General features: G+C 40.6%; 2 protein-coding genes across 11 annotated transcripts; one reads left to right on the forward strand and one right to left on the reverse strand.

The window, feature by feature from the left end:
* On the reverse strand, positions 1-9,728 carry NMRK1 (nicotinamide riboside kinase 1). Of its 9 annotated transcripts, XM_068928866.1 has the most exons (11): positions 9,005-9,173; positions 8,402-8,453; positions 8,035-8,119; positions 7,021-7,080; positions 6,483-6,573; positions 5,759-5,807; positions 4,046-4,217; positions 3,896-3,967; positions 2,777-2,883; positions 1,685-1,774; positions 1-1,290 (listed from the first exon to the last, which is right to left on the reverse strand). In XM_068928866.1, the coding sequence occupies exons 4-11, from the start codon at positions 7,047-7,049 to the stop codon at positions 1,271-1,273; spliced, it is 630 nt and encodes a 209-aa protein (XP_068784967.1). In that variant the 5' UTR covers positions 7,050-7,080; positions 8,035-8,119; positions 8,402-8,453; positions 9,005-9,173; the 3' UTR covers positions 1-1,270. The 9 variants fall into 9 exon arrangements, with proteins under 9 accessions (XP_068784967.1, XP_068784969.1, XP_009671194.1 ...); XM_068928868.1 differs by lacking the exons at positions 8,035-8,119; positions 9,005-9,173 and adding an exon at positions 9,699-9,721; XM_009672899.2 differs by lacking the exon at positions 8,035-8,119 and having other exon boundaries at positions 9,005-9,200.
* LOC104142746 (osteoclast-stimulating factor 1) lies at positions 9,399-27,408 on the forward strand. Of its 2 annotated transcripts, none has more exons than XM_068928864.1 (10): positions 9,399-9,645; positions 17,517-17,563; positions 18,238-18,288; positions 18,373-18,436; positions 21,580-21,633; positions 22,098-22,205; positions 22,670-22,719; positions 22,822-22,900; positions 23,383-23,481; positions 26,358-27,408. In XM_068928864.1, the coding sequence occupies exons 1-10, from the start codon at positions 9,612-9,614 to the stop codon at positions 26,414-26,416; spliced, it is 645 nt and encodes a 214-aa protein (XP_068784965.1). In that variant the 5' UTR covers positions 9,399-9,611; the 3' UTR covers positions 26,417-27,408. The 2 variants fall into 2 exon arrangements, with proteins under 2 accessions (XP_068784965.1, XP_068784966.1); XM_068928865.1 differs by lacking the exon at positions 9,399-9,645 and adding an exon at positions 9,815-10,049.
* Positions 27,409-27,675: the final 267 nt, after the last annotated feature.

Raw genomic sequence — 27,675 nt, forward strand, 5'->3', positions numbered from 1 at the left:
TGCAACTTGAAGTATTTTTTATTGCAAAGTAATTACACAAATGAGCGTTTAAAAGTACTTTGTCTTAAACATAGCTTTACACAGCTCTAATCTGTTTAAGGCCTTTTTTTAAAAAAAAAAAAGTTTTAGGACTCCTATTGCTTAACAATAAAGCATTACATTTCAATTACCATGATCATTTCAGCCAAAGCATAATGCGTAGCTTGCCCTTGTCTATTAATGTATGTAGAGTTCAGTTTTAATAGTTGTGTTTATCTGGCTGATAAAAATTTAAGAGGAAGTTTAGAAAAACTAAAAGCTGATTTATTGCTTATTCAACAACTGAAGCTGATTCTACTTCTTAGTTTATCTAAATATATACACAAACCATGTAAGAAAGTTTCAACATACATTTAGAATACCTGATTTTTCAACACAATTATTAATATAATTTCAACATGAGTTCTGAAAACTAACAAATATTTTCCTTCTCCCTCCCTAAAGCATGCATTTATCATCTAATACTTTATGCCATCCCAATTCTCAATCTTTCCATGATACATGCACTTAACCTTGTCAGCAATACACATCTGCTGTCTCACTGGCATCTTATTCCCCTACTTTTTCCAAGCACCTGATTTTTTCTTTTTCTTTCTTTTTTTTTTTTAAATGTCTATTCCCAACTGCTCCAAATAATCTGCAATATACAAATTACTTGAGAAATACCACATAGGTATTTATTAAGTCTAAATATGTTCACTTATATCAGTAATAGCTTCAGTTACTGAATGAGCAACGTAACAGCTCATAACTATACAGTCTTAAAATCACTATCGCCTTTTTAACAACAGCACATAGCCAGTTCCTCTATACGTGTTTATCAAGGACAGCCTCTCATACTTTTACTAGCTTCTAATCACTTTGTAATTCCCAAACACTATACGGTCATTTGAGATTGCACATACCTATCTTCCAATAAGTTTATCAATCAACATAACTGCATCTTTATACTTTATTTTTTCTATACAAAAATATTTGTTTATATTATTTAAAAATGTAAGCATGCAATAACACTTAAAGATTGGCATTTGGCTAAAGTATTACTGTTAGAAGGAATTCTAAAGACTATTGCTCTGTTAATACTACTCAGCAATATAGTCACTACAAATCCACTTGTGTTGTGTGAACTTGTACTATGGACACACATGTAACATCTGCTCAGTTGCCTTGCCAAGTACTCCAGTGCTCAGTTTTCAGTCTACATCACAGAGAATCCGAGCTTCCTACATTATTACGCTGTGACCTGCTTACCTAAAATAAATAAGTACATGTCACCTGTGGTGTCATTTCTCTGCTTGCCCATGATGCGACTGTATATTAGGAGAAACTACCACCCCCAGAATATGTCTGTTTTTAGTAATGCTTTGCCCATCATTCCCCTGCTCTGGGTTAGGCTTTTTCTCTCCCCTCCTTTTTAGGAGTGAATTCACGCATTATTTAAGAAAATCCAATTTCAATTAACTTATTTAAAAAGTTATAGGTTATTATGAGTTAAAGTAATAAACAAACATCTATAAGGCCTTTGGCATATATATAGATAGATAAATACATATATAATCCATGCAATATGTCCATACAGAAGGATTACTTTTTTAGTTAACTTGGTATGGGAGAGGCAGATTCAATTTCCAACAAAATTACTTACCTCCTTCCCTTTGCTTTTTTAATTCCTGTATTATATCATTGTACACACAGGATAAAAGCTCCTCCTGGGGTTTTGTTCCATCCAAATAAACTAAAAAAGAAAGAAGCTTTCACATGAGTTCTATGTCAATTATCTATAATAGCAATTAACAAAATTTTCAGTAGTCCTATGGGTGCAGTCACAGGAGGTAAACAAAATAAAAGACGAGCACAGTAGTCCCTTTGCTTCTGTCCTGAATTCAAGTTAAATCTTAAAAAAAAAAAAAAAACCCACAAATAAACAAAAAACACCACCACCTAGCATAATGGAAGGGTACTCCCGAAAGTCTCCAGAAAGGTAGAGGTTGTAACATTGGGACAGTAGAGTAACGGAATAAATAATTCAACAGAAAGATCCTTGCACAGTGGAAGACCTTGCGTTTTCCCTCAGCTTTTAGGGTTTGAATGAGCAATGCAAGGAGGGGCAATGCGGCCCCCACTCTCACTGCACAGTAAGGAGTACCCTGGTCTGCACACTGATGATGCTTCTCTTCCCTCCTTCACCTCCCTCCCCCCTCCCCCCCCCCCACATCCAGATGCAGGCAATGCCAAGAGCTCTTAGTAAAGCATTGCCCAAACTCATGGCAGAGTCCCACCGATACACCCAACTTTGACACTCCTCATGCAAAACTGGCAACTGCAGTGCACACCAAAAGCACCTAGGAAGTACCCTAAGCTTAGGTGTTCAGGACTTCAGTTAGAATTTTAATTCTTTTGAAGAATTCACCCAATGCATCTGATATCACCTCAGAACTCTATTTACACATACATCTACAACCCAAGCGGGCGTGTTACATGGAGTTAATTAGCAATCAGAATATTTCTATTTTTTTCTTGTAACCTCATAATTTACACATTTCTGTTTTAAAAAAAAAAAAAAACCCTTAAAACCTGAAGAGCAAAGCAACAGAAAGGTCCAAACCTACTACCCAAGCACCACAAATAAAAATCTGAAGAACGTTTACTTTTGTGGAGGACCAAATTAATGAACAAACCCACCCTCCCAAATTCTATGCTTAATCATTGTATAAGTTTAAAATTAAGGATAGCATACCAACATTACTTGCATTTTCTTCCAATTCATTTTTATATTTCAGATACATAGGCCACACGTGTCCATCGAAGTACCCCGGTGTATCTGCTGGCTGATAGACTCTGGTGCTACACAAAAATATATTTGCTTTCCCACGCAAGTTTTACATTTTTCCCCCCGGAGTCAGCTGGTTTAATTAGAGCACCTATCCAAACTATAAAGAGGCAGGGAAGCTGCATAAATGTTGGAGCAAGGGAGGCTCCTTTATTATAACACAATCAGTGATAGGAATTCTTACTAAATTACCTATTTTGGCCAATCAAATCATGTTTAAAATGAGGCAAAAGGAGGGTTTGTGTGTAGTATCTTTCTCAAGTAAGTTAAGCTGTATCAAAAGCATTACCAAAACAAATTATTTTTTTCCTTTGTATTGGGCACACAGATTTCTCAAGTTTTAGGTAACTACCAATTTCGTCTAGTAATTCCCAGACCGGACACCAAACTCCTTTATGGCAAGTCAAGATAGGAACCAAGAAAGTGGATTCCTCCAGAATCCCTGGCCACATGTGAAAATGAAAGCCAACTGAGTGGAGCATTTCTTCACTCAGCCAGCAGATCATTCTGACTTCACGTACGTGGATTGCTTCAGCACACGATTTGGGCTCCAAATTTGGAGCCGAGTCAGACACTGGCTTAGTAATCTAAACCAAATACCCAGTATAACTAATACACAGTCTAAACCAAATATACACTAAAACCACACATGAGTATTACTTTACACTAACTATCACGTAGCTGTATTCACCCAAGGATAAGACCGCTTTGTGTTTTCTGAAGTGTTTCTCACTTCAAATATGGTTTAACTGCAATATGCAGTTAGTAATAAAATAATTTCTCCAGGCTAAGGTTTCTCTTTTCAGTGTTTTTAAGACATCTAACATTTTAAACAACCCTGCGCTCCACATACAAAAACAAAAATTAGTTGTTAAAGAGTCTACACAAGGTTCCCTGGGGATCACAGAAAACAGCTAACCTTACTAGCTTTTATTTGGCAAGCACAGAAGAAAAGCTAGTACAAAAGGACCACTCCATGCTAAAGGATAGAGCGGCCCTCAGTGAGCAATAATTGAATAATCTTACCTCCTCCTCCTCTTGCACTCTTCATAAGGAAGGGTCAGAAAATATCTTCTATCCCACAGTTCATTAAGCGGCCTAAGATAATAATGTATTTAGTTCTCTTTTCCCCTCTCGGGAGGCTTTTAATATACCAGGTTACATAATACTGCTTACTCATAATTATACAAAAGAAAGCCTTCCACAATCAAAACACAGACATCTTCTGTATTTTTTGGATTGACACATGTATTCTGTGATTCTTCAGTCAAGATAGATGAGCTTGCCAGGCTGTTCATCCAACTGCGAATACTTTTCACCATTTCATCCATATAGAGGGCATCAAGTACTAGATGAAAGCAAAAACAGAGGACTCTCTTAGAAACGGAGAAAAAGAACCCTTCAGTACCCCTTAGTTAGTAAGAATCCAATAATCTAAATACAAGCATTAATGAAAAGGAACAAGATTATTCCCAAAACATCTTCTCACACACATACAAGTTGTTCCTCGTTTGCAACTGATGACACCTTAAAACTAAAGCTTTCTCCAGGACTGGGGCATTTCAGGTGGATATGGTTCCTCTGAACCGTGCAACACCAAAAAGCATGTGAACTCACTTCACAGCCTTTTCCTCTGCCATGAAAGCTGTGCGACTGCTCTCCAATCCTATGAAACTTGTAAAAACTTACTTGGCCCCCAGACCTCCACCCTTCTGTCAGTTGTAACTGAAACAGGCCAAGGAGATCCAAAAAATTTTTGCTTAGGGTTTTTTTTGGGTCTGGGTATTGGAGTGGTGGAGAGTGACAGACCGGATCAAAAGGAAGATGGCATATCAAGCATGACAGTGTAATGCGACACCTTTACACGTCTCTCTACAGGCAGAAAGAGAACACATCAGATAAGTATTGAATGATAGAGAGAAAGCAGGCTTTCTCCTAACATAGGAGCCAATATATTTTACAGGAGAACAAGGTTTAGAAATTGATGCATATTTTTAATAAAATATTAAAACACCTCAACACACAGCGCAGATCTGTAGGAGACAAAGGTAAAGACATTGTAAGTTCCCAGTCAGTACTGGAACCTAGATTAGCAGCATGAAATCCAGACAGATATCTGGATCAGAATCTCCTGCTGATCCCTGTAGCTTCACATTCACGTTTCATGATGTCTAGAAGCTAAGCCAAAAACTGCACAGCTGATGAAAATCAGCTTTCAGATGGAGGTTAAGGTTCTGGCCAATATCAAGAAAGTGATACATTTACATTTTGTAGTCCCCAAGTACTGGAACAGATTAGCTAATAACAAACTCTACACAGATGTCACTCGAACCAAAGTGCTGGCCTAAAGTGGATCTGGATCTAAATGTTTAAAGGCTAAATTATCATGCTGGATGAGCACCAACCACGAACTTCAAAGTGTAGGGTCGCCATGTGAGATCTGACACAAGACAAAGGTGTCGAGATTGGATGCAAATTTTGATTGATTTGGGATGTGGTCATGAAAGAGACACAACGGTCATGACATTCCATGAGTTCATTATCCAAGTGAAAAATATCCATCGCTGCACAGAAAGAGATGAAGACTAAGCTTTTGCCAGCGCTCCAAGCCAAAAGACTTTCAACTGCATAGTGTAATTTGCTACTGCGCCAGGTGCAAATTCAAGTAGAGGAAAAGATAAGAGAGAAATGAAAAGAAGTACTAGCTTCAGCAACTTACTAGTTCAGTAAGTTTTCTGTTTATTCACCAGTGAACTGAAAGAAACTGAGCAATGGATCCCTCTGAAACAAACATTTGTTCAGGGCAACCTGAACAGAAGGGGTTGGGGAAGAAGTACTGAAATTCGCACAACTGACATTTCAGTACAAAGTTCACAAAGAGCTACTGACCATCGTAGAGCTTAAATCCACGTTGATCCGTCTCTACTTCAGACTCCGGCTGCAGAGAAAAAAATGAATGTTTGCAGGGCTGCTCTTATGAACACTTTCACAGATACGTTCCCTTAAATTATGAACACATGAATCATATACCTTTGTATCCTAAGCGGTAAAACTTGTCCTCAAAATTAAACTGCTGTACACAACCGTGAAAATACAAATACTTTATTTAATCTAGAACAACAGATTCTTCAAATAATATCTCTTGAGTTCATCAGAACTTTACTTTCTAGAAATAAGAACAATTCCATCCTCTTTAATAAGCAACTCCAACGTTAATGCAAGAGTTGCTTTTCTTTTTTAATCTGGAAAACACAGAACTACATACTGCTGCATGAGTTTTCTATCTAGGATGAAGACAACAATACCATTAGATTTATTAGCACAAAATATCCTGTAAAATGCATCCAACATACACCCCTTCTCTATTGTAAGAGAGTACCAAAGAATATAGTAAACTCCTTTTTGTTGAGTACACTCAGTCTTTTTTGGCAACTGAATAGCTCTGTTATTGCAGCACTCTCGTTCTATTCCTCTTTCACATAAAGTTACATGACTGTAACTATCCCTTTAAATAAGGCTACCAGTAGGAGAACTGAAAAGGGGGGGAAAAATGGTACTAAAACTATATCTTAAGCTTACTTTTACCTAACAGGTCTTCCATCAATGCCTTTACCTTAAAGAAGTCATCCTGAGAGATGATATCACAGTTGGGAAGAATTTTCTTGAGCTTTTCCGCCAGTGTTGTTTTTCCTCCATTTGTTACACTGAATTAGAAAGCACAGTAAAAATTGCATCAATACAAAGATATGCATATATACATGCACACAAACATGTGCACAGGCACACACACTGATTAGGGCAAGCCAAAAAGATACAATCCAAAAACCAAAAATTTATTCACCTTATACTCCCTACATCCAGAAATTTGCTGGCAAGTTCTAAAAGCTTTCAGAGAGTAAATCTAACAGTGGCAAGAAAGAGAACAGAGATGGCACCCGAGATTTATGAGAAAGACGGACAACTTCTTAAGAGTTACATGACAGGTATATAAAAAAGTCAATATTGTGTTGCATTTGCAATCTATTTTCAAAATACATCTCAAAATATAACTTATCGCAAATAGAAACAACATCACACTTCACACACAACGCATACTGTTATATAAACAGCAGTCTTAAGTTTTAGAGGAAATTTAACCTGTCAACACTTACCCTCCGAGGCCAACAACCAATACTTTCATAGTTTGCGTTCTCTCCAGTTCTTTCTTTTCCCTGTCAAAAACAATAAGCCAGTGAAAACTTTTAATTCGACAGCATGGTAAGCTGCTAGTGCTTTAAGTAACACCAGGGACAGATAACATTATCTTATGCTTCCTGTCCTATTTCTTTGCAAAGCTACCCTCAGAACGGCCGGTTCTTCCAGCATCTTAACGTTAACAGAAAAACCCCACACATGCCACATCAGATTAGGATGCGTTACACCACAGTCAGTATTTTAACCATTTTGGGGGCTGGAACTTGGAGAGACTTGGTTCTACCAATATCAATTAATACACAGTTTCTGGAAGAAAAGCACAATCACTAGGTCAGACAGCTGGCTGAAACACTAGATAAAAGAGATGCTGTGGTAGAAAAAAGAAAAGCAGAACCCAAAACCTGCAATCCTACTAGAGAACCCAGTGACATGTGCCAAGGTGAAAGATGTTTTCAAATTTCATCAATATTTACACAAAGAGTATGACCAAAGATTCCCTTATGAATCTGGCCTCAGCAGTTTCAGAATTCACCATTCCCTTTTCCCAAGTTAACAGCACAGACCATGTAAGTGCTTCAACAGAGAGCAATTAGGATTCATTAGAACAACTGTAAAGACAGTTTAAGCCATCTTGGATGATTCATCACTGCAGAAGACTATGTAGCACTTGTTCTGCTCCAGAAGAGATCAAAAAGTAAAACTCTGGAACAGACGTTCACCTATATCCTTACTGTTGCCAAGAAGCCAACCTTGAGGCTCTGCCTGCCCGAATACCTTCAGCTTTCACTGCTGTCAGAAGACAAAATCTTGTCTTTCCCCAACTCCTTCTCAGAACTTTGTGCTGGTGCAAGTGTTTGCAGAGCTCATAGCGAGCTACACTGGAAAACTACCCCACCTGAAGAACAGTTCTGCAAAAGGGACGTTAGGAAAAGAACAGCAGTTGTCAGTGGAATTAATTCTCTCCAACTTACCATCTAATCACCCACGCCTGCAGAGATACAGTGTAGCAGAAGGATGGGAAGGAATGCAGCTGCTTCTCTGAGCAGCAGCACTAGTCTAGAGTTTATCAAACTACAGTTTAACATTTGTCAAACATTACTTACCAAGAGCACACATCAATTACTAACTATTTAACCACACACAGACACTCTGTTTTTCACCCACTCTATCCTACTAAGTCACAGATAAGGCCTCTGACACATAAGACCTGACAGGACAAAAGGCAATTTTAGAAGTCAGCGTCTGAGGGTTTCCTAGGAATATCATAATTCTCAGGCTAGATGATATACTGCATGTTTACGGTATTATTCATCTATTCAGAGAGTGCTAACACATTACCTGCTCTCAGGAAGCTCTGATATTCAGCCCCTCCAAAAACCACTGCTATTTCCTAAAAAACATCAGTAAGATTTGTGTTCTAGAGGGTTAGCCTTTGTTCTCTAAGAAACACACTATCTAACAAACTAAATAACATCCAGATATACGTGCTGAGCTTTGGACTCTACTTTACGTCACTGTTTGCATGAAAGTTAATCCCAGCTGAAGGGGAAAAAAAACCAAGATGAACAAAATCCACCAACTCTCCCCCTCCCCCACCTCCTCCCCAAGGGAAAAGAATAATACAAATTACAAAGACCAATTTGTCACCAACGCTGCAATACAAAACTCCTAAATTATTCTTTCTGGGCTCGGTTTAAGCATCTCCGAGCATAAACCCGTTATGACCGTATCAGAGAATTGCTATTATCCTGCTTTTAATAGCACAGCCTGACAAAGCTCCAGCACACAGTTAACAGCCCAAAACACGCTTCGCGTTCGGCAGGACTACTCCAGCGCCTCCGGGGTTAATGTTCACTTTTAACCGCTGCTTAAAGACATGGCGGGGATGTCCCGAAGAAGCCACCCCGGCCGAACGGCTTTCCACAAAGGCAGAGCTCCCACCTCTTACGCCTAACTACGGAGCTGGCCAACGCGAGTCTGCCACGGGGCTTCACCGTGGGGCCGGCACGAAGCTCCTGCCACAGGCCCACGGCGGGGTCCCCCGAGACCCGCCCTCCGCCGCTCCCACGGGCACCCGCACGCGCCCCTAGAGCCCGGCCACCGGCAACGGTCGCCAACGGTCGCCCGCCCCGCTGCCCCGCCCCGGCCGCGGGCTCTGATTGGCCGCCTCCTCAGGCCGCGTTCCGTTCCCCTCCCCGCTTCCCGCGGGCGGGGGGAGAAGGGGGAAGAGCGAGGAGGGTGGGCGGGCGGAGCCCGGGCGCGCTCGGGGATTGGCTGCGCCCCGCCCCACCCCGCCCCCGGCTCGCGGAGCTCCGGCGGCCGCCGCTGGGGGGCGCCGCCGGAGCTCCGCGAGCTCCTCCCCCTCCCCCTCCCCCTGCCCCGCCCCTTCCTTCCTGCCTGGCCGCTGGCGCGCACCGTTCCGGGAGCCCGGCAAGGGCTTGCGCCGCCGCCGCCCTCCTGCCCCGCGCCGCGCCGCCGCCCGCAGCCTGCCCAGGCGGCCGATCGCCGTCCCACCGCTTCTCCGTCCGCGCCCGGCCCACCCCCAGCCATGTCCAAGCCGCCCCCTAAACCGGCCAAGCCAGGTAAGGGAGGGGCGCGGCGGCCCGGCCCGGCCCGCTGTCCCCCACCGCCTCACCAGCTGCGCCCCGCCCGAGCCGGCAGCGCGGAGTCGCTGCGGAGGGCGGAGCAGCCCGGCGCCTCCTGACACGTGGACGGTTTGGGAGTCGGGTCGGGGCCGGCGGGGCCGGCGCAGCCCCCGGCGGGGCGCGGCAGGAGGGGACGGGCGGCGGCGCCGCGCCGCCGTTGCCGTTAACCTCCGCGTCGCTCGGTCGACGCCGGCGTTGGCGGCGCGCAGCGTCTCTTGCCGGCTGGAAGCCGGCGGGCCGGGGCCGATCCGGCGGAAGACGGTGGCGGAGCTGCCCTCGACGGGAGCTGCCGGCATCGGGGTGGCGGCGGCCGCCCGTGGGCCTCGCCGCCGCCAGAGAAGGTTCGAGAGCGCCGCGCAGGCAGAGCCGTGAGCGGGGCGGCGGGAGCGCGCCGAGGCGCCCGGGCGAGGGCACTGCTGCTCGCGGGGAGCCTGGGCCGGTTCAGGTGCCAAACGAAGCTCTCGGCCTTTTAGGCAGTAGAGCCTCCAAAATAGCCCGGAGTTGGCCTTGCCGTCGCGTAGCTAGAAATCTCCTGGCGCGTCAGAGCGGTTTTGGGTGTAGTCCCGCCGTGCTTTTCTGCGCCTTTCCCTCACCGTGTGGCCTTTGACACTCCACAAATGTGCGCGTGCGTCGCCCTTTCTACCACGACTCGGCATCATAATGCGTAAATCTCTGCCCCTGCACCCGCTTGGATTTGTTTAGCACAAAGTTGGTTTTCAAAAATGAATAAGAATCAAATATTTTTCTAAAAATATATTTAAAATCATTTGAAATTGCACAGTTTTATTTTTGGAAGTTGGAAATCATTAGAAGTTACACAGTTTTTGGAATAAAGTGTTTTCCTTCAGATAAGAAAGCTAAGGCCTTCCCTCAGTCAAAATTTAAACCATGAGGTTTTAGGTTTTGTTCTTTTTTTTAAATAGGGAATTGAGCTGGGAAGTGTTATTGCTATTTACTGTTTTGGCATAACTTCTCCAGTATAAAAGGCTGAATTTTTACTTTCATTCAAAATTCACTGTTAACATAGTCAACTAAATAAAATAGTGTCTCCTAAAATATGATCATCTGAATACTAAATGTCCAAATTCCTATATTTTTCCTACTTAGAATATACTTGAAATACCTGTATGTTTTAGGAATACTTAAATACACACCATAATTGAGTATTTTAACTAGTCAACTCATAAAATGCATTTTTGATTTGTTTAATGTCAAGTAATTGCAGAGCCAGTTTAGAACAGTCACTTAACCTACCTGCAGGAGTAAAATCTGGTGAAGCTCTGAATGCAGAGTTTCATCCTTGGAGTTTCCTCTAGCCTGAAATTTACTAAGCCCTTTTAAAAATAGGGTTTATTTAAAAGGAAAAGAGCACTAATGGAAGCATTACTGTTCTGGTCTCCCACTGAGAACCTGTACTGAGGAAATCTGTGGGCTTCTCAAAGGCTTTGGTGTGACTTTTAGTACATGGATATGTAAGAATAAATTTTTCCATTGAACTTGGTAACTCAGTTTTCTAATCTGCAAAAGGATTCATTAGACTTAAGAGAACAATTCTTAAGGAGTTAAAGCCTCCAATCGTGTTTAACCTGCATCTGCTATGAGACTAAATCAGGCATGGTATTTCCAACACAGAGTATCCCTCCCTAATTTGCTAGGATGCAGTTCTGTGTTAGTTTCATCTGGCAAAATTCAGCCAAAAGGGGCTGTCAAAAGGGGAAGTTCCCTGCTCCCTTGCCCTCCCTTTTCCTTTGGATTTAGTGACAACGTGACAAATTGGATCGGTGCTCTGATACTACAGAATTCTTTTAATGTTAGGTTATTTCTCTATGTAATCAGCTTGCTGGTCTGGTTTACCACGTGTTTACTAGACACAGCAAAAAGGATGGGGCAGAAAGAAATGACTGAAGGAGGAAGAGAGTAAGACTTTTTGGGTAGTGGCTCTCGGATCATATTAAGGGTAATAAGATTCTTTTTGCTGAATCATTCATTTTTGAATAGAGAACGTCTCACGGAGGCTGTTGCATTAAGTTTTTTCAAAGGCGTTTTAAGGAAGAAACTGTCTTCTAGCCTACTTGGAAGAGTCTTTGTATTGAGGCATGTATGCCCGACCTCCCTCTCTTTAATATCAAGTATGCCTATAATGCTGTCATTCTTGTATGAATCTCGGGGGGCGGGGGGGGGGTTACGAATGTTAAAATGTATTAACCTAAAGACAAGTAGATATAGCATAGGAACTGCATCTGGTGAAACAATGTTTACAGTAGCATAATGCTCTCTGTAGTGGTAGCTTTCAGACTGCAGTTGGTCGAACATTTTCTCAGTGTAGTTGGTCAAGCTGTGTTAATTTTTCTTCACTGGCAAGGATCAGCTATCCAGTCTGCATATCCAGTCTATAACCTGTGACAGGGAACACCAAACCTGCCTACCTTGCCAATGAATTGTTGCAATTCGAGAAAGATAGAAGAGAAAACAAGACTTTGGCTACTGTAGTCGTTTAAGTTTTTTTAAAAAAAAAGTGCAGGCTAGATAAAATCCATCTTGTGGCAGGGAAGCATTTTTAGTGAAATATTCATCCTTTTCAGAATAGTGAGTGTATTCATCACAGAGATCCTGGGAGATTACAGTTGGATGGGCAGACAGTGTGTTAAAAATGTGAAAAAAGGCGTTAAGGAAGAAAATTAAGTAATTATTGCATTAAATGCGTTTTTTTCAGTAGCTTTTTATCTGACAGAAAGCTCTTCACTTCTAATAAACCTGCCAATTTCACCGTCCATTAAGATTTCAGTTACAAATAGATGTTTTTGGCATCTATGGACAGTCATCCATAGTCATCCAACATACAGTGTTGGTCAGCAGTTGAGTCTGTGGTTGGGTCCTGAATAAAGGATCATGGGTGTTTTTAAGCACTTTTAACAAGCTCCTAGCTTTGCTTTTTTGCTGAGGCTGTTTGTACCATTCCTGCTTTTTAGCAGTATTTTCTATTTAGATTTGCTATTGGTGATCCCGAAGAGTGGAGTGGGAGTTGTAAATAACTGAAACTTTCTTTTATGTCAGCACTATGCAAGTGTAGCATTTCCCCTCCATCTTTCAATAGCTCTATTGATGTCTGAAAGTGCATTGCTCTTTGCAGAGTTCATTAAGTTTTTAAATATTCTGTGCTCAATGTTAATCCTGTTTGCAAAAATAACATATTAAAATCTTTGAACCTGACAATTTGCATTGGTCCCTGCTAGTTGTCTCCCTGAACAGTGTTCCCCGTCTGATTGTTGGTTAGAACCTTAGGTAGGCTGCAGCAACAACTTCTGGAGAGATGATAGTGTTACATTAATAGTTAAAAGAAACTTCAGTTTCATATTCTCCGGAGAGAAAGTTTCGTTGATCCTAGTGTACAGTCCACACAACATTTTACAGAGAAAACTTCAGACAGGTCTTTGTCTCAAGGAAATTACAGTTTAGAGTAATTCCGACTGAAAGGAAGGGAGACAGGAGGAAACATAATATATGTAACATAAATGGTTGCCTTTACAGCCACTAGTAGCTTCCGCAATTTAAAATAAGATCCAAAATATAAGTACTTCGTTTGAGTCGCAGTCAAGTTCATTTTGTATTACTGCTTAGTTAAAGTAGGGGCTGTGGCAGGCACTGCTCACAAGAGCAGACATTCCAAGTTGAGTCACATGGAAAAAGGTCTGAGCAATCAGCAGGCTTAAATTGGGCTTAAGTGATGGTTTTGCTTCCTTCTGTTGTCAAAGAACCAGGGTGTGAAATTCCGACAAGACTTGAGTCAGTTCATTGGGGCCAAGCCTTATTAGCGCCTGTGAACGGTAGCTTCCTACCCTGTTTATCTACTTAGCTAAAATAAATGGCTCTCACATCTAGTACTCGTTACTTTTCGTTGAGGAAGTAATATAAATGGAGCAGCTAATGAAATTGCTTTCCCTCTCCTGTGGCTCCGGAAGTTCAGCCTCGCTCAAATGTTTTGGAGGCAAGTTTAGTAGAAGAAAGGCTTTTAATGCTAGTGTCTCTGTCTCTGTGTCTTTTACTCCACAGAGAAGCTGGAGTAAAAGAACGGGGGAAATGGGGGGGGAAAAAGCCTCACTGTGAGAGAAACAGTAGCTCCTTGTTGTGAAAACATTAAGCATGTCTTTGAAAACAACCTTTCATTAATGATGTTGCAATTAAAAATAAATCTCAAAATTGCTAGGAGGAGACAAAAGGTTTATAATTTTCTGACAAAATTGTCTTTTCTTTTTAACTTTGCATTACAAAGCACACTAGTGGTCTTGTTTTAATTTAGTAAATATGGGAAGCTGCATTTTTAAAGTATTGCTACCATGCAGCACCTCAGTTCACTTTTTTGCACTTCATTTGCAACTTCCAGGTGAATCAGTTTTAGCTGGGAGAGGACAATATTAGAAATCTGAGTTACCAGTTTCCTTTCCTTATAAAAGCATTTTATCTATATTTAAGAAGTCATCCAAAAGAGTTCAAAGAGAGTGAGGTCAGTCGAACAAGATAAAGGCACTTGTTTTAGGTGGCAGCAGAACGTCACTGATTAGAGGGACTCACTGATTAGTTTGACTCACCCTGAGGCATTTCCAAAGAGGGTTTTGTGAATTGTGGAGTGGGGAGTCTGTATGCTAAGATTTATTTGTATCCGCTCAGTATGCATAAGAAGTTATCTTTATTTGTTAGATGGGTGTTTTGCCAAAGTTTAATAGAAGTTCCAGGAGAAGGGAAAAGACAATCTTGCGGCTAGAGCACGGGACTGAAAGCCGAGTTCATATTTTTCCCTCTGCTTAAAGGGAGATTCATTGCGGAATATTTGATTGCACTGTGCCTCCATTTCCTTTATCTTTTCGAAAGGATAACCTCCCTCATTAATCAAGCTGAGAACCAAGTCACTAATTTTTGCCTAATGCCTTGAAGTCTTAAAAAAAATAATATTTTCTCTATTTTAATTATTTTGTCCTAGAAGTGCATGGTAGGGAGGTGCAGTCGGTCAACTCTGATCAAAGTTCAAATCAGTGCTAGTGTATTAGTTTTGTATGACACAGATATTTTGCAAAGTGGTTAGCCGTGGGGAGGAGATAATAAAGGGGAACAGGAGAGTATCATCAGGATCTAACTTTTTTCTTATTGCAAAGGACAGTGGCCAATGAAAGCTGTAATTTTCGCTGCGTGCCTAGGGACGTGCATTGCTAAATAAGAGCACTTCTGTTCAAGCGATTCCAACTGCTCGCGTGCCCAGTTCCAAATAATTTGTCAGTATTTGCAGAACAGGGATTCTAGTGTCATCTGTCCTTTTACTCCTTACGTTTTATTACTTATTGTATTATTTTAAGTCTTTTTTGCATTTAAAAATGAGATGCACATTGATAACAGATCAAGTTCTCAATTGCTGTTGTTCTTAGCTCTTAAATGTGGCACTGTATAAATCTGTTTATCAAGAAATATTTGTAAAGATCACTCAGAAGTGCCGGTAAGCAGTAGTGTTCAACTCCCATATAAAGTGCTGTAAAATTACCATGAACCAGACCTGCATTTTATAGATGCGGATCTGCACTTTGTACTTCATGACAGGAAGAGATTTTAGAATGTGTTGTGCCGTGACACCACAGCTTGATATTTGGGGAAGTAACTCTCCCTTTCTGTTGTATAGAACTAAAAAATGAGCCCATTTGCCCAAGGTTTAAACAACAGTTTAACAATACTTTTATCAGCGTGTTCTCATTCTTCTTTTGCTCCACTGAAGGGTGTGACGTTTTTTTAAAAAATCTGGTGATACAGATGCAGTAGATTGTTACAGGAAACACTCACTGCACACACAGATCTGTATTTCTTGATTTTTCTCTGTCTTAAGCCATCTTCTCATTGCGGTATTGCTTACTCTTCCTTTTTATTCTCCATTTCCTCTACCCCAGAACTGTACTTGAAGAAAACTTGGAAAATTAGCAAGTGAAAGTTAAAGCTGTCACAAGATATACTGTGCAATTCTGTTTGCGTTTTTTCTGTCTTCTGTTTAAAAAGCTTGGGAGAAGGGAGGGAGGGGAACTGCTGTTTATTGCCCAGCCCCTTCTGTCTCCCTTCCTGTTTTGTCATCTCTTGTTCTTTTTCCTCTTTTTATTTGACTTCCTCTGTGCCTCAGTTGAAACACTTCATTCTGAAGGGCAGACTACACTCTGCTTTTGTTCAGCCATCACCGTATAGGTAATGAACAACGAGGTTGCATTTTAGCTACTGCCACAGTGCAGGTATTTAGTTTCTGGGGCGTAGATTCGAGAAGTATTGGACCCTTTATGCCTAAGAAATGGCTATTGTCAGAGAACCAGTAAAGCCAGATTCAAATGCTGTAGTGTTACCCAAAAGTAAGGTCCAGAATACAGGAACAGGATGTGGTTATGAATTGTAAGAAGAAACACATCTGCAGCGTCTACATGCATCTGGCAATTTAGAAAGCTTCGCAGATCAGCTTTTTAGATAGACTATAATATACACTTAGGCCCAAAAAAGCTTGAGGTGCAGGACTACAGGAATGCTTTGTGTAGGAGTTGCACCTTGGTAAATGTATTGTCATAAACATATGCTGTGGCGTGGCTCGTGCTTGAGAACATCCGGAGATAATTTGAATACCTCTTTCAAGATCCAGTCCAAGACTGTTGGATGTGCTGTAAAATGACAGACTGGTCAATATGGCAGCTTATGCAGTTGAATACCCTCTCTCCTCTTCTCAAGTCTGTCGCCTTATACATATTTAGACTGAGATTTCTAGAGCCCTTAAGTTACCATTCTAAACCAATCTCTCTTCTTGTGGGAAGGCTTTCAGATAGTAGGGTAACAAAGAGTGCCTACTCCCTTGTCACTCAATTCTCCTAATATAATCTGTGGCTTGATATACTGTGCAGGATTCCGTGTAAGCATGCTGTTTATTTTACAGTACCAAACTTTGGCAGTAAGTTCACTGGTGTTTCTGGGGATACAAAAATAGCCTAGTGTAAGTGTAGCCTAAGTAGTGCGTGTCCTATGGACTAAATACTGTTTTGGTTGCAAGTTTATTTATATAACCATGCAAAATTTACAGTTTAAGAACCTAAAGTGCAGAGAACCTATAAACATTTTTAAAAAAAAAAAAAATTCTATATGGATGCTTCCTTTGCACTTTAGGCAATTAAATATGTACCTCTCTGCATTAAGATTATCTTTTTGGGGCTTGGACACTGACAGTCTCTTAAAGTTGCCCTATTGAAATAAACATTGCCCGCTTCGTGGAATTATAAACACTGTAGTTTATTCTAAGCGTCTAAACAGAACATCATTATCAGTTGTACGTTACATAAGTAGGGCTTGGATGACCATTGGTCATTTTTGTTTCAAGTCTAGCAATAATTTCGAATTAATAACAACCATAAGTAAGTGTGAAAAAATGGTGCAGACGTTCATAACTGTTATACTTGTTTCTTCTTTCCTTAATCCTGGAGCGTTTGACTCAGCTGACATTATTAATAGAAATATATATAACTTGAGGGTGGCTTTTCATGTGATTCAAGCTATACTTTGCCTGAGAAGTCAGTGGTAACATGGTGTGCCAGGTGTGCACAAGGGGCAGGTTATACTTAGCTGATCAACTGGCCTATTACCTTCAGAACTTGTGCTGCTGGTTTGAGTATTTTCATTGATACAAGCATACGACAAACGCATTCAAGCAGATTGAGAGTTTAAGAAAAGGAGTTCAGTTGGATTTGGGGGTTGTAGGTGAATGTTGTGGTTAGAAAACATGCTATTGGCGCTATTTTTTTTTCTTTTTTTAGGGCAGGTTAAAGTATTCAGAGCCCTGTACACGTTTGAGCCCAGAACGGTAAGTATGTTCACATTTTAGTGTCTCTCTTTTTTTTTTTTTTTAATCCCATGCGTAATAAGATCTTACTGAATTTTACTTGGGTTGCCCTGTCGTAGTTGCTGTACTACAGTTTCAATGCAAAAAGCCTTCAAAGTTGATGGATCTCAACTCTTAAATATATCTATAACTGGCTGATATATTGCCAATTTCTCCTTGCTCTAGTCCGGCTCTTTCTAAAAGCGTTGTCTTCTGCTCTGGTACCAGTTTCCTGCAGTCTTAAGATAAGCAGACTGAGGGATTACCCCCCCCACCCCCACCTTCTTCCAAAGGCAATAAAAATAATTCAGACAGAGAGATCTGATGAAGTGGGACCAACCAAAAAGCTAAGATATTAGCAAATGCTAGATATAGTCCACTGCTAATTGTTGTGAGCTGTAGGAAGACTACAGCCCTTTTTATTTATTTATTTATTTTTTTAACCTATCAGGAGGGTCATAGAGCCAAAGAGTTAGCTGTAGTTTGACTTGCTTACAGTATGAAAGACTGTCAGACAATTGTCTTCTTCCTGGAGAATTTGAGCTATTGTAATTTTGAAAGAAGAGCTGAAGGTACTCTGCTTTTCCCATGCGTATGTTTTCCCTAGGTACGTGCATTCAGAACTTCATTTACTTTTTTTTGTTGGTTTTTTTAAGCCAGATGAACTGTACTTTGAAGAAGGAGATATCATTTACATCTCAGACATGGTAGGTCTGACACATCCTATATGGACCGAGTATTTCTGAGATGCAGCATTATCCCTTCTAAACTCTTTTCCCCTTTCTCTCTAGACTGATACAAATTGGTGGAAAGGAACTTGCAAAGGGAGAACTGGATTAATTCCAAGCAACTACGGTAATATCTAAAATATTTTCCTTTGGTAAGGTCATTCACAGTCAAAGGAAATTGCTAAATGAAAATTGCTTATCTGCTTATTTCCAGAACCTGTGATAGCAATATTGATATGTAACTGTCCTCTACCAGAGCATTTCAAAATACTCTAGTGCTTCACTCTCAGTCACCACTATACATGGGCTATATACAGGCTGTTGTAAGTTTTTTTGTTATCTACAGACAGACAACTTGAGTTTGGCAAGTTCATGTTGCTAGGTGTGTAGGTACCAGCAAGAGACACCTTCAGTCTTGAGGAAATTAGTGTTCAGTCTGTAAAATCACTAGTAAAGTGATAGGTTTATATCTTGATAGGCTTACTGGAAGCATTCCTGCTTTTAAGATTTTCTCATTAGCTGCTTGTCAGCTGTATTCTTCTAGGTCTGCATGTCGTCTTTTTCCAGTAGACCTAATGTTTGACAGCCACAGCCTTTAAGAACTTTGAGATCCAAGAAGTCCTACATAGTATGGGCTGTCTGTATACAGAGATAGATAATCTGTGTTGGAATTCCAGGCAAACTTGGAAATGGAGAGTAAGCTGAAGCAGATTGTGAGAACTTCTGTAAGCCTCCTTTGACCTTTTCCACTTAAGAAATGGGTCTTTTTTGTTTGTCAGTTACAGAATCTATTCAGCCACACACAAAAAGAAAGAAGAGGTTTTCTTGTTAAAGCCACAGTGTTAAAACTGTCTAACCAGATAGGTAAATATGAATAGTAATAAAACTGTAAAAATTCTTATTTGACCTGTGGAGATGAAATAAAAATTGCTTTTTCAGATTCAACTAAAATCATTTTAACAAGCTATGAGTACAGGCAACCCAGCAGAATTCTTCCAAGTCCTCCCAACAGATGTAGGCAGAGCAGCAGTGTCACATGACAGTTTGCATCAAAACTGCGATATGTCACTATCAGTGTGCTTACTTCATGTCCCTCCCTTCCTTACTAGGAAGCATTACGGTAGCAATGGTATGATTCTCTGCCCTAGACTGTGGTCAGATTAGGTGAGCTGTGTCAGTAGAAACCCATAAATAGACGGCTACAATGCAGTTACTGAGAAATTTCAGCTTGTCGACAGAAACTTTGTGGTGGACAGACTGATTCTAATGTAGCTCTCTGCCGGAGGTAGTCATTATTATACACTAGAAGAATGGTTTACACATGCTAACCTGTGCTCTGATTTCTTGCAGACACTGAAGTATCCTGTATTTAAAATAAACCAAGCAACTTACTGATTCTGTTTATATGTTTTCATTGCGATCATTTGGAAAAATTGACTCCAGAGTGTTTTATTGAAAAATTTACCTGAGCAAAAGTTTCCAACTTCCATTTCTGTTTTAGGCTAGCGGGGGGAAGTGCGGGCTGCACTTTTGCAAGAACTTTGTATGTAAGCAGAACAGGCACCTATGCAGACACTATGAATAAAAGGTCCTGGGGATATAAAAGCCACATGTCTGTACACAACAGCAAGTCAGAGGTGTTCTAGCTGCTCCAGAGTGCAGGTGGTATACTTGGTTGCATGTTTATTGCACACAAGCGTGTCTTGCGATTTAGACAAATGTACAAAAACAGTCAAAGCCTGCTTCTGCTGCTTCTCGGTCTGAGGACTGCGCAGGTTCAGTCCTGTTCCTGTGCTACTTGAAGCAGTGCATTCTCCTGTGCTCTTCCCTAACCTTATAGGGGAGGATGGAGACAGACTGGAAACTACTGATTTTTATGGTGAGGTCTTGTGCTCCATCTGCTGGACTCAAAGGAGTACATTTGGCAAGTAGATTTAAATGGAAACGCTGATGAAGCCAGAATTAGTGCTTTCTGCATTAAAAATACTTACTTCTGACTTTTGACAATAATTTTATAAGGCCAAAGTTATTTTTAGGCTTCTGAGACAGTGTTATTGGCAGAGATTGATGTTAATGTTTTCTTCCAGGCCTAGAAGCACTGATCAGTATGACTAGGGTGTTCCGTTTGTATAATGGCTATCTGCTCTGGGACCGGCTTCTCCAGTGCTGCTTTAGGATTCTGCTCACCGTGCGAATTTTTCTAACCTGAAATATCAGAATATAGCATTTGCGTTTTATTTTGCTCTCAACTAAAGAGATAAACATGTGAAGTCTTGCAGTTATAAATCGTTATGTGAGCAATACACACCAAAGTAAGAAAAGATCTGGGTAGGTCATGGTAGGCTTGAAACTTTTACTTCTCGTGACTGAGGTACCTTATATTTGCCTGCATTGCATCTGATTATAGTAACACTTTGACCTGAGAAACACCCTCTCACATTTTGCCTACCTCCTCTAAAAGCAGTAGAGCAAAGGCTTAGAGAACCCGCTCATCTCGGATTGGATGCTGTCTTACTTGTCTACCTGTAGTAGTCACAGGCTTTCACCTAAAAAGTTTCAAAAAAGGAGTTTCCAAGGCACAGCCTCACTTCCAGCTGTTCCACAGAGCTGTTCAGTTTCTCTTTGCTGCTGGGACAGCACAGTGACCAGAAATCTTTCCCTGCTCTTCTCCAATAAAACCTAAAGTTTGCGAGGTGAAGAGAACATCTACTGAACTGTAGTCTGCCCATCACTAAATTCAGTTTTTCATTTGCAGATTGCAGACCTCTTGTAACTTTTCCAGGAGAAATACAAACCTCTATAAAATAAATAGGAAGCCTATTGACACTGGACGTTCTTAGTTACTTTTCACATTCCCCGCAGAAGTAATCCTCTGATAACCATATGTAGCAAGCTATAGCTTAAAAGCCACTGCATTGCAGAGCAATGACCATCCCCCATGCAACTGCTCAAAAATAGTTTACAAGTGCAGAAGGGTAAGGAACCTCCAGGATAAAATATTGTCAGATTCCTAGTGACTTGCAGCCTTTGATCAATTTGAGGCTGTTCTTTGAAGTTTCTTTTGTTCAGAAATTCAGTTTGAATTTCTTTCTCGTGCACAGGAAATGAAAGTGTATCCAACTAGTCCATTACTTGTAAGCCTCCTTTTACATTAAAATGGCATAGGTACCATTGGCTGTTCCAGAACAAAGCAGAGTTTATTCCCATACAGGTATCAAGTGCCTGTTCAGTTTCAGAACTGGTTAGAGTTTACTATCTGTTTCATTTCAGTGGCAGAACAAGCTGAGTCTATTGATAACCCTTTGCATGAAGCTGCCAAACGAGGTGAGTTTGGACTTTGATTGTGTAATGCTAAAGAAAGATTTGTCTGTTTTGTGCCAAGATGCCTTTAATAATACCTAAAATGAGCAGCCATGTTGTCTGTTTTGATTATTTAGTATCTTGAAGAAGTCGTCTGGTAAAATTTTGCTGCTTTCGGAAGCTAAGGTTGTTCACAGCCTAGTAGAATTGCCATTCTATGATTATAAGCACAGCAGAAACGTCTTCTGTCATCCGTTTAGCTGTACAGAGGCCTAAAAGTCCTGTGGGAGTGGAAGAAGAGAGATTTGTTATCACTGGGACTGGTTGTTTCATGAGTTAAAAATGTTGCTGCTGATCGCTTTTTCTCCTCGTACGTTCATAGAAGGATTGTGGCATTCGGAGAAAGAACTAAGTGACCTTAATGATGCTGTTAATCTTTCAGTGAAAAAACAGAATAACAGAATTCAGTAACAGAACTTGTTTTTTAGGCAACCTAAGCTGGTTGAGAGAGTGTTTGGATAACCGAGTTGGAGTCAATGGCTTAGACAAAGCTGGAAACACAGCTCTGTACTGGGCATGCCATGGAGGGCATAAAGGTATGAGAAGATGCGTTTGAAATGAGTGTCCTCTCACTTTCTTGACTTGCTGGTTGGACAAACTGCTAAAATTGCAGTATTAGATAATAAACCCGGTGTCGTTCTTTGTCATTCTAATTTTCTAAAAGAAAAGTTAAAGCCACATGGGCGGTTCAGATCCATCAGATGTTGTGTTTTGCTGTTGTTGATATTAAAGCAGCAATTCTAATCAGCGTGACAATTAGAAATAGAGTGGGGAGGAAGGACAGACCAAAAAAATGTTAGTTTTCGGGGGTATTCTTATGCTTTAATATTTCCTTAGAACTGACAGTGTTTTGTTCAGTGCAGTCTTGCTGTTAGAGAATTCTGTTAGCTGATTGGATATTTCCTTCTTTGAATTTTTAATAAGATTGTAGTGTGAATGCAAAAAAGGCCTATTTTGTTTCCACTAAATTTTCCTTTTATTGTTTTCCTGTTCCCTGTAGATATAGTGGATGTTCTGTTTACCCAGCCAAACCTGGAGCTAAACCAGCAGGTAGGACTCTTACACTAGAGATGTGATGTTATTCATCCTTGGTGCAAGCTGAGAGGTTTTTGCTGTATTTTAATCCTGTTGCTTTTCCCTCTAACTCCACAGAACAAATTGGGAGACACAGCTTTGCATGCTGCTGCATGGAAAGGTTATGCAGATATTGTAGAGGTGCTGCTGGCAAAGGGTAAAGATCTTCACCAAGATTTCAACAAACTGTGTGGCAGACAGGCTTCCTGAACGTTTATTAATCTATGTTTTTTAACTACTTTCCTATAATATAGGTACAGTCCCTAGCTAGCTCACCTGTCTGACTTTGTAAGCCTTGCAGAAACTTCTGGCAGTTGTCTGGAAAGTAGATTCCTGACCTGCTCGAGATAAATTTCACCCTGCTTGGCAGACAAAATGCGACGCTTAACTGCAAAACAGCAGTGAGATCTGCTTCCCAGAAAGAGAGAGCAGTCAGTGAGTTCCCTAGCCAACTGTAGCTTATGGAAGAACACCCGTAGCCTTTAGTTTGCTTCATATTGTTCCACAGGTGAGATACCTTTGTCCGTTACTCTGATCTGTTTTACCCATACTACTGAAACTCGTATGATAATACCGTTGTTCAAGAAATAGCTAAGACTAGCCGAGTGATTCATGATGGAAATTTTTCTGTTATAAAAGGGGCAAGAACAGATCTGAAAAACAATGAGAAGAAACTGGCTTTAGACATGGCGACCAATGCAGCTTGTGCTTCCCTGCTTAAGAAGAAACAAAGTGCAGGTATTTCTGATTTTTATTCTTTTAATACATTTTCCCTTTTTAGAGGACCGTTTAACTTCTCAACCAAGTATCGTGTTGATAGCCATAAAATCCCGTCTGGAGCTACGTGGACTAAAAGTTGTGTTTGGAAGGGGAGGTTAAGTAGCAGTTGAGCACAGGTATGGTAGAGGTCTGTGGTTCATCACATTCAGTGTTAATGACTCCACACAAAATAGTAGCGGAAAGGGGCTAGAAGAAGGGGCTCTTCAGAGTGGTGGAAAGGAAGAAAAGCAAGGATGGAAACTTCCCATAAGAGCTGTGCACCACTAGGGGCAGGACATGAGAGTGAAAGAATGTGCTGTGTTCCACCTGTCTCTTCTTGCAAACTAAGCCAGCATCAACAGAAGCTCCTCTTTTCTCTGCATCTCACTCCTGGTTGTCTTTCTTATTTTATTTCTATGTCTATCTGCTTGACTGAGAAACAGAAATAAAGAAAATGGAAAAGCTTTCAGCTGTTTACCAAAACAGTCTCACTACCTCCTGTGTTAATCTCTCCTAATAGTGGTAATAGTAGCTGTGTAGAGAAGAGTTGTACAGGTACAAGTCCATTTTTAAAAGCTGAACAAAGACTGAATTGTTCAGAATCACATAGGAATTGTTTCCTTTAGCCTTCAAAGGGCCGAAATTTGGTAGAAACCCTAGGTGAATTACATGTGAGATGAGAAATGACTTAAAGGCACAGGTGGAGTTACAACTTGCATCAGTGGGATGCAAGTCTAGCAACCATATTGCAGGGTTAGTGTGGAACACCAGAACAGAGGGAATGTGAACACATGGGTGATAGGCTGTGGGAATAACATGGTGGAACAACTGATAGTCCTTTTAGAGGGCCAAGAAGAGGGCTTACAGCAAAAACACTGTCCAGCTTTTTGGTAGAAGTAGTATCGGAGTTTCCCAGAAAGTCTTGACAAATTATTTACATCAGTTTTGACTCGGAAGAAAGCAGCTATGACTAAAGCTGGTTTCCCTTGTTGGCACATTTTTTCCTAATATTAGTTAATTCCTATTAGAAGCAGTGTTTTTTTTTTAATCTTCTCATGTCAGTTGTAGGTACCTGGTACTAGACTGTTCTCTGTCTAATGTCCCTATTAATTATATTAATGTTTCATTTTCTGACTTTAGGAAACTTACCTTTTTTTTTTTTTTTTCCCTGATGAATTTACTTCACTTCATTTAAATTATTTTTGTTTCAGAGCTAACTAATTTTTGATCTGTTACCAGGCTCTTATACTCTGACACACTAATCTTTTCTTGTTTGCCTTGGTATAGTGTTCTCAGTTTTCACTACAATCTCAGTATTAGTTTTCCTGCTTGTTACTCTCTCTTAATTTTGCATTCTGTAATTTCTGTGACACTACTCAGCTGTGTGCTTTTCATATATTTTCTTGGTCATCTGCTTTCATTTCTCTTGTCCATGTCTGTTGATTGATACCACATTTCAGTATTTCCAATGTCTGTCAGTAAAGTGATCTTTCCTTTTCAAAAATTTGGTCCTATTTCAGAAGTTTTCCTGTCCCCAATTTCAAATCTGTTGCTGTTCAGCTATTGCTTCTGCATAATCCTTCTGTAAAATACTAATTTGCTTTGAAGAAGCTTACTTTACAACTATTTAAATATAGCTATGTTATGCCTATAAGCACTTATTCACAGGTAATGACTGCTAAGGTACCTTCTGAAAAGGAGAGAGTTGTTAAAATGTTGTCATAGAAATGCAAAAAGGTTGTCATTTGTACCCCTGAGGGAGGGGAAAAAGTATTATATAGAAGCAATACAGTTTATGTTTTCCTGAAGTATGGCCCCTTGAGGACAGAACTCTACAGTTTCTTCTTTTTGTTTTCTTCCGTTAGACTTCTTTTATGAAAACAATTCAGTGGGTCAATTTGAGATGTACTCACTCTTCTTTCTCCAGAAGTTTAGGGTAAGATGATTAGCACGTTTCTGAATTATGCCAGTCTTGTCATGTCTGTACTTGATATTTTTCATATATTGTGGCAAGACTATGACTGACTAGGATCTGATAGTCTCTTGCTCCCGCTAGTACAATATAATATACAATGCTATATATATATATTATACATTAGGATGTACTAAATAATCCACGAGCAGCTGTTCTGGCCCAGGACTCCCTTATAGTTAAGGAGTTCAGCCCCTTTGAAGATCTGTAGGAAAGTAATCACCTGTCACAAAAAGCTTTTGCTGGGTGTCTTTGTACAGTCTGAAAGATAAATGTACCTCTCCTGGCAATGCTACAAATCTGGAGAAAGATACTTCAGTACCCCTGTTTTCTGTTGCCCTCCTTTGGCAGCATAAGCTCAGATAAATTCAAAAACCTTTTTTCCGGAAAAAAGCTAGGCAAGGAAGAGGGGCAGTGGAGAGAATACTTGGACTATGTCTGATTTTTAAGCAGAGAATGACAGTCAGCTAAGCACTCATAGGTAAACCAACTCTTCCACGAACTCGCTCGTCCTTTCCTTTGCAGTTTAAAGGTACTAAATACAGAAAAGAGAATTAAACATTCCAGCTCGGCTGCACAGCTTCCAGGGAGCCAGGAGATGGCTCCTGGAGGTCACTGAAGAGAAGCAGAACAGCAGCAGATTTGATTTTACTGTGCTTTCCCCTGCAGGCCAAGTCTACCCCGCACATGTAGCAGATATGATTACTGGCCTAGCCCTGCCTTTCAGATGCGGTCTCCAGCCCCAGCACCTGTGTGTCTTAGCCCTAGCATCCTTTAAACAATGCGGGAATCGTATTTCTCAGATGGAGGCTTGCATGCACGGCAGATGTGAGGTTTTGTATGATTTTATCCCAAATTAAGACAATGCTTTGTTTCTTTCCAGGTACAGTGCGAACATTAAGTAATGCAGAGGAATACCTCGACGATGAGGACTCCGATTAGCTTTTTTTCATTCTGTCTTAAGAACTATAACCTCTGTTGCCTATGTCGTTCCCAGATCATATCTTTGCTACTGTAAAAATATCCTATTTAGAGTATTTCAGTCTTCCGGTATAGCATGTAAATAAGAAGGTGAAATCTTGGCTTTCCAAAGAACCTTCGTGTGTGCCAGAAGATACTGCGTTTTAAGTCAGAGTTCCTTTGGAATCATCGAACAGAGGAAGAATGGCATCCCCTAAGAGAGGGACCTTCCCTCTCTTATTGGTTGAATGGGCAAAGGACAGAGTCTTCTAAACCCACAGCTTTCATACCAGGCCTTCCCAGCAAGTGCCTTGTGTCTCTGGATTACGCTCCTCAAAGCTAAAGATCCCTCTGGGACAGCAGGACACTGTTGTTAGCATTCCCCATCTCTTGGTATAGGTTCCTGTGAGCAGATAAAATCATGTTATCTGTCAGCTAGTACTGACTCTGCCGTGAATAGAGATGCTGCTATAGAAAGTGGCCACCTTTGCTGTCACAGAGCCAGAAAGACAGCAAAGGGTTTGGGGCGGGGGGTGGGGTGGGGGGATTCCCCCCCCCCAATTGCCCTCAGTGTATGCAGTAGAATGACGTGGAAGGATCTGTCCCTGGATGCTTTGTCTTTCCTACTGCTATGGGACCAATCCTGAAATGTTAGCTCAGGTGAAATGATTGCTGAAGTCAATTTTGCTTGAGGAATATACTTAATTTTGGACTCAGTGATTTGATTATTTTGCTTTTTGAAATGCATTTATGTTGAAACTATTAGCAGTGAAAGGAAGACAGAATATTTTTCTATTTATCCTGCCTAAATTTTTTTTTTTTTACTTGCTTTTATTTTTCAAGTGTTCTGGTATTTTATCCTAAATTACCTCAAAGCTTAAATATTTTTGAAGGAGTGGGGAAGGTGTATATTGAACATACCACAGGTATCATGAGAAGAGATGTCCTAATCTGAATAAACATTTAAAAAAATTTATGGTTTCTTCCCGTGAATTAAAGAAAGCTAATAAATACAGCTACTTCTAAGCTTCAAAGTTAAAAGCCAACTATTTCCTTCAGATTGCTTAAACTGCAACCAGAGATTATACTTTACTGAGGGATATGTCTATACTGGGCTGGTAAGTGATCTTAGAAGTATTTGCATACGTACTCATTTTCAAATTTTATTGTTAACTTCCTTATTAACAACTTCAACAGATTCAGTCCAACAATTCATAGTCTTTGATACTTTAAGGGAAAAA

The sequence above is a fragment of the Struthio camelus genome, chromosome Z (assembly GCF_040807025.1).
Source record: "Struthio camelus isolate bStrCam1 chromosome Z, bStrCam1.hap1, whole genome shotgun sequence".
Classification (NCBI taxonomy): domain Eukaryota; kingdom Metazoa; phylum Chordata; class Aves; order Struthioniformes; family Struthionidae; genus Struthio; species Struthio camelus.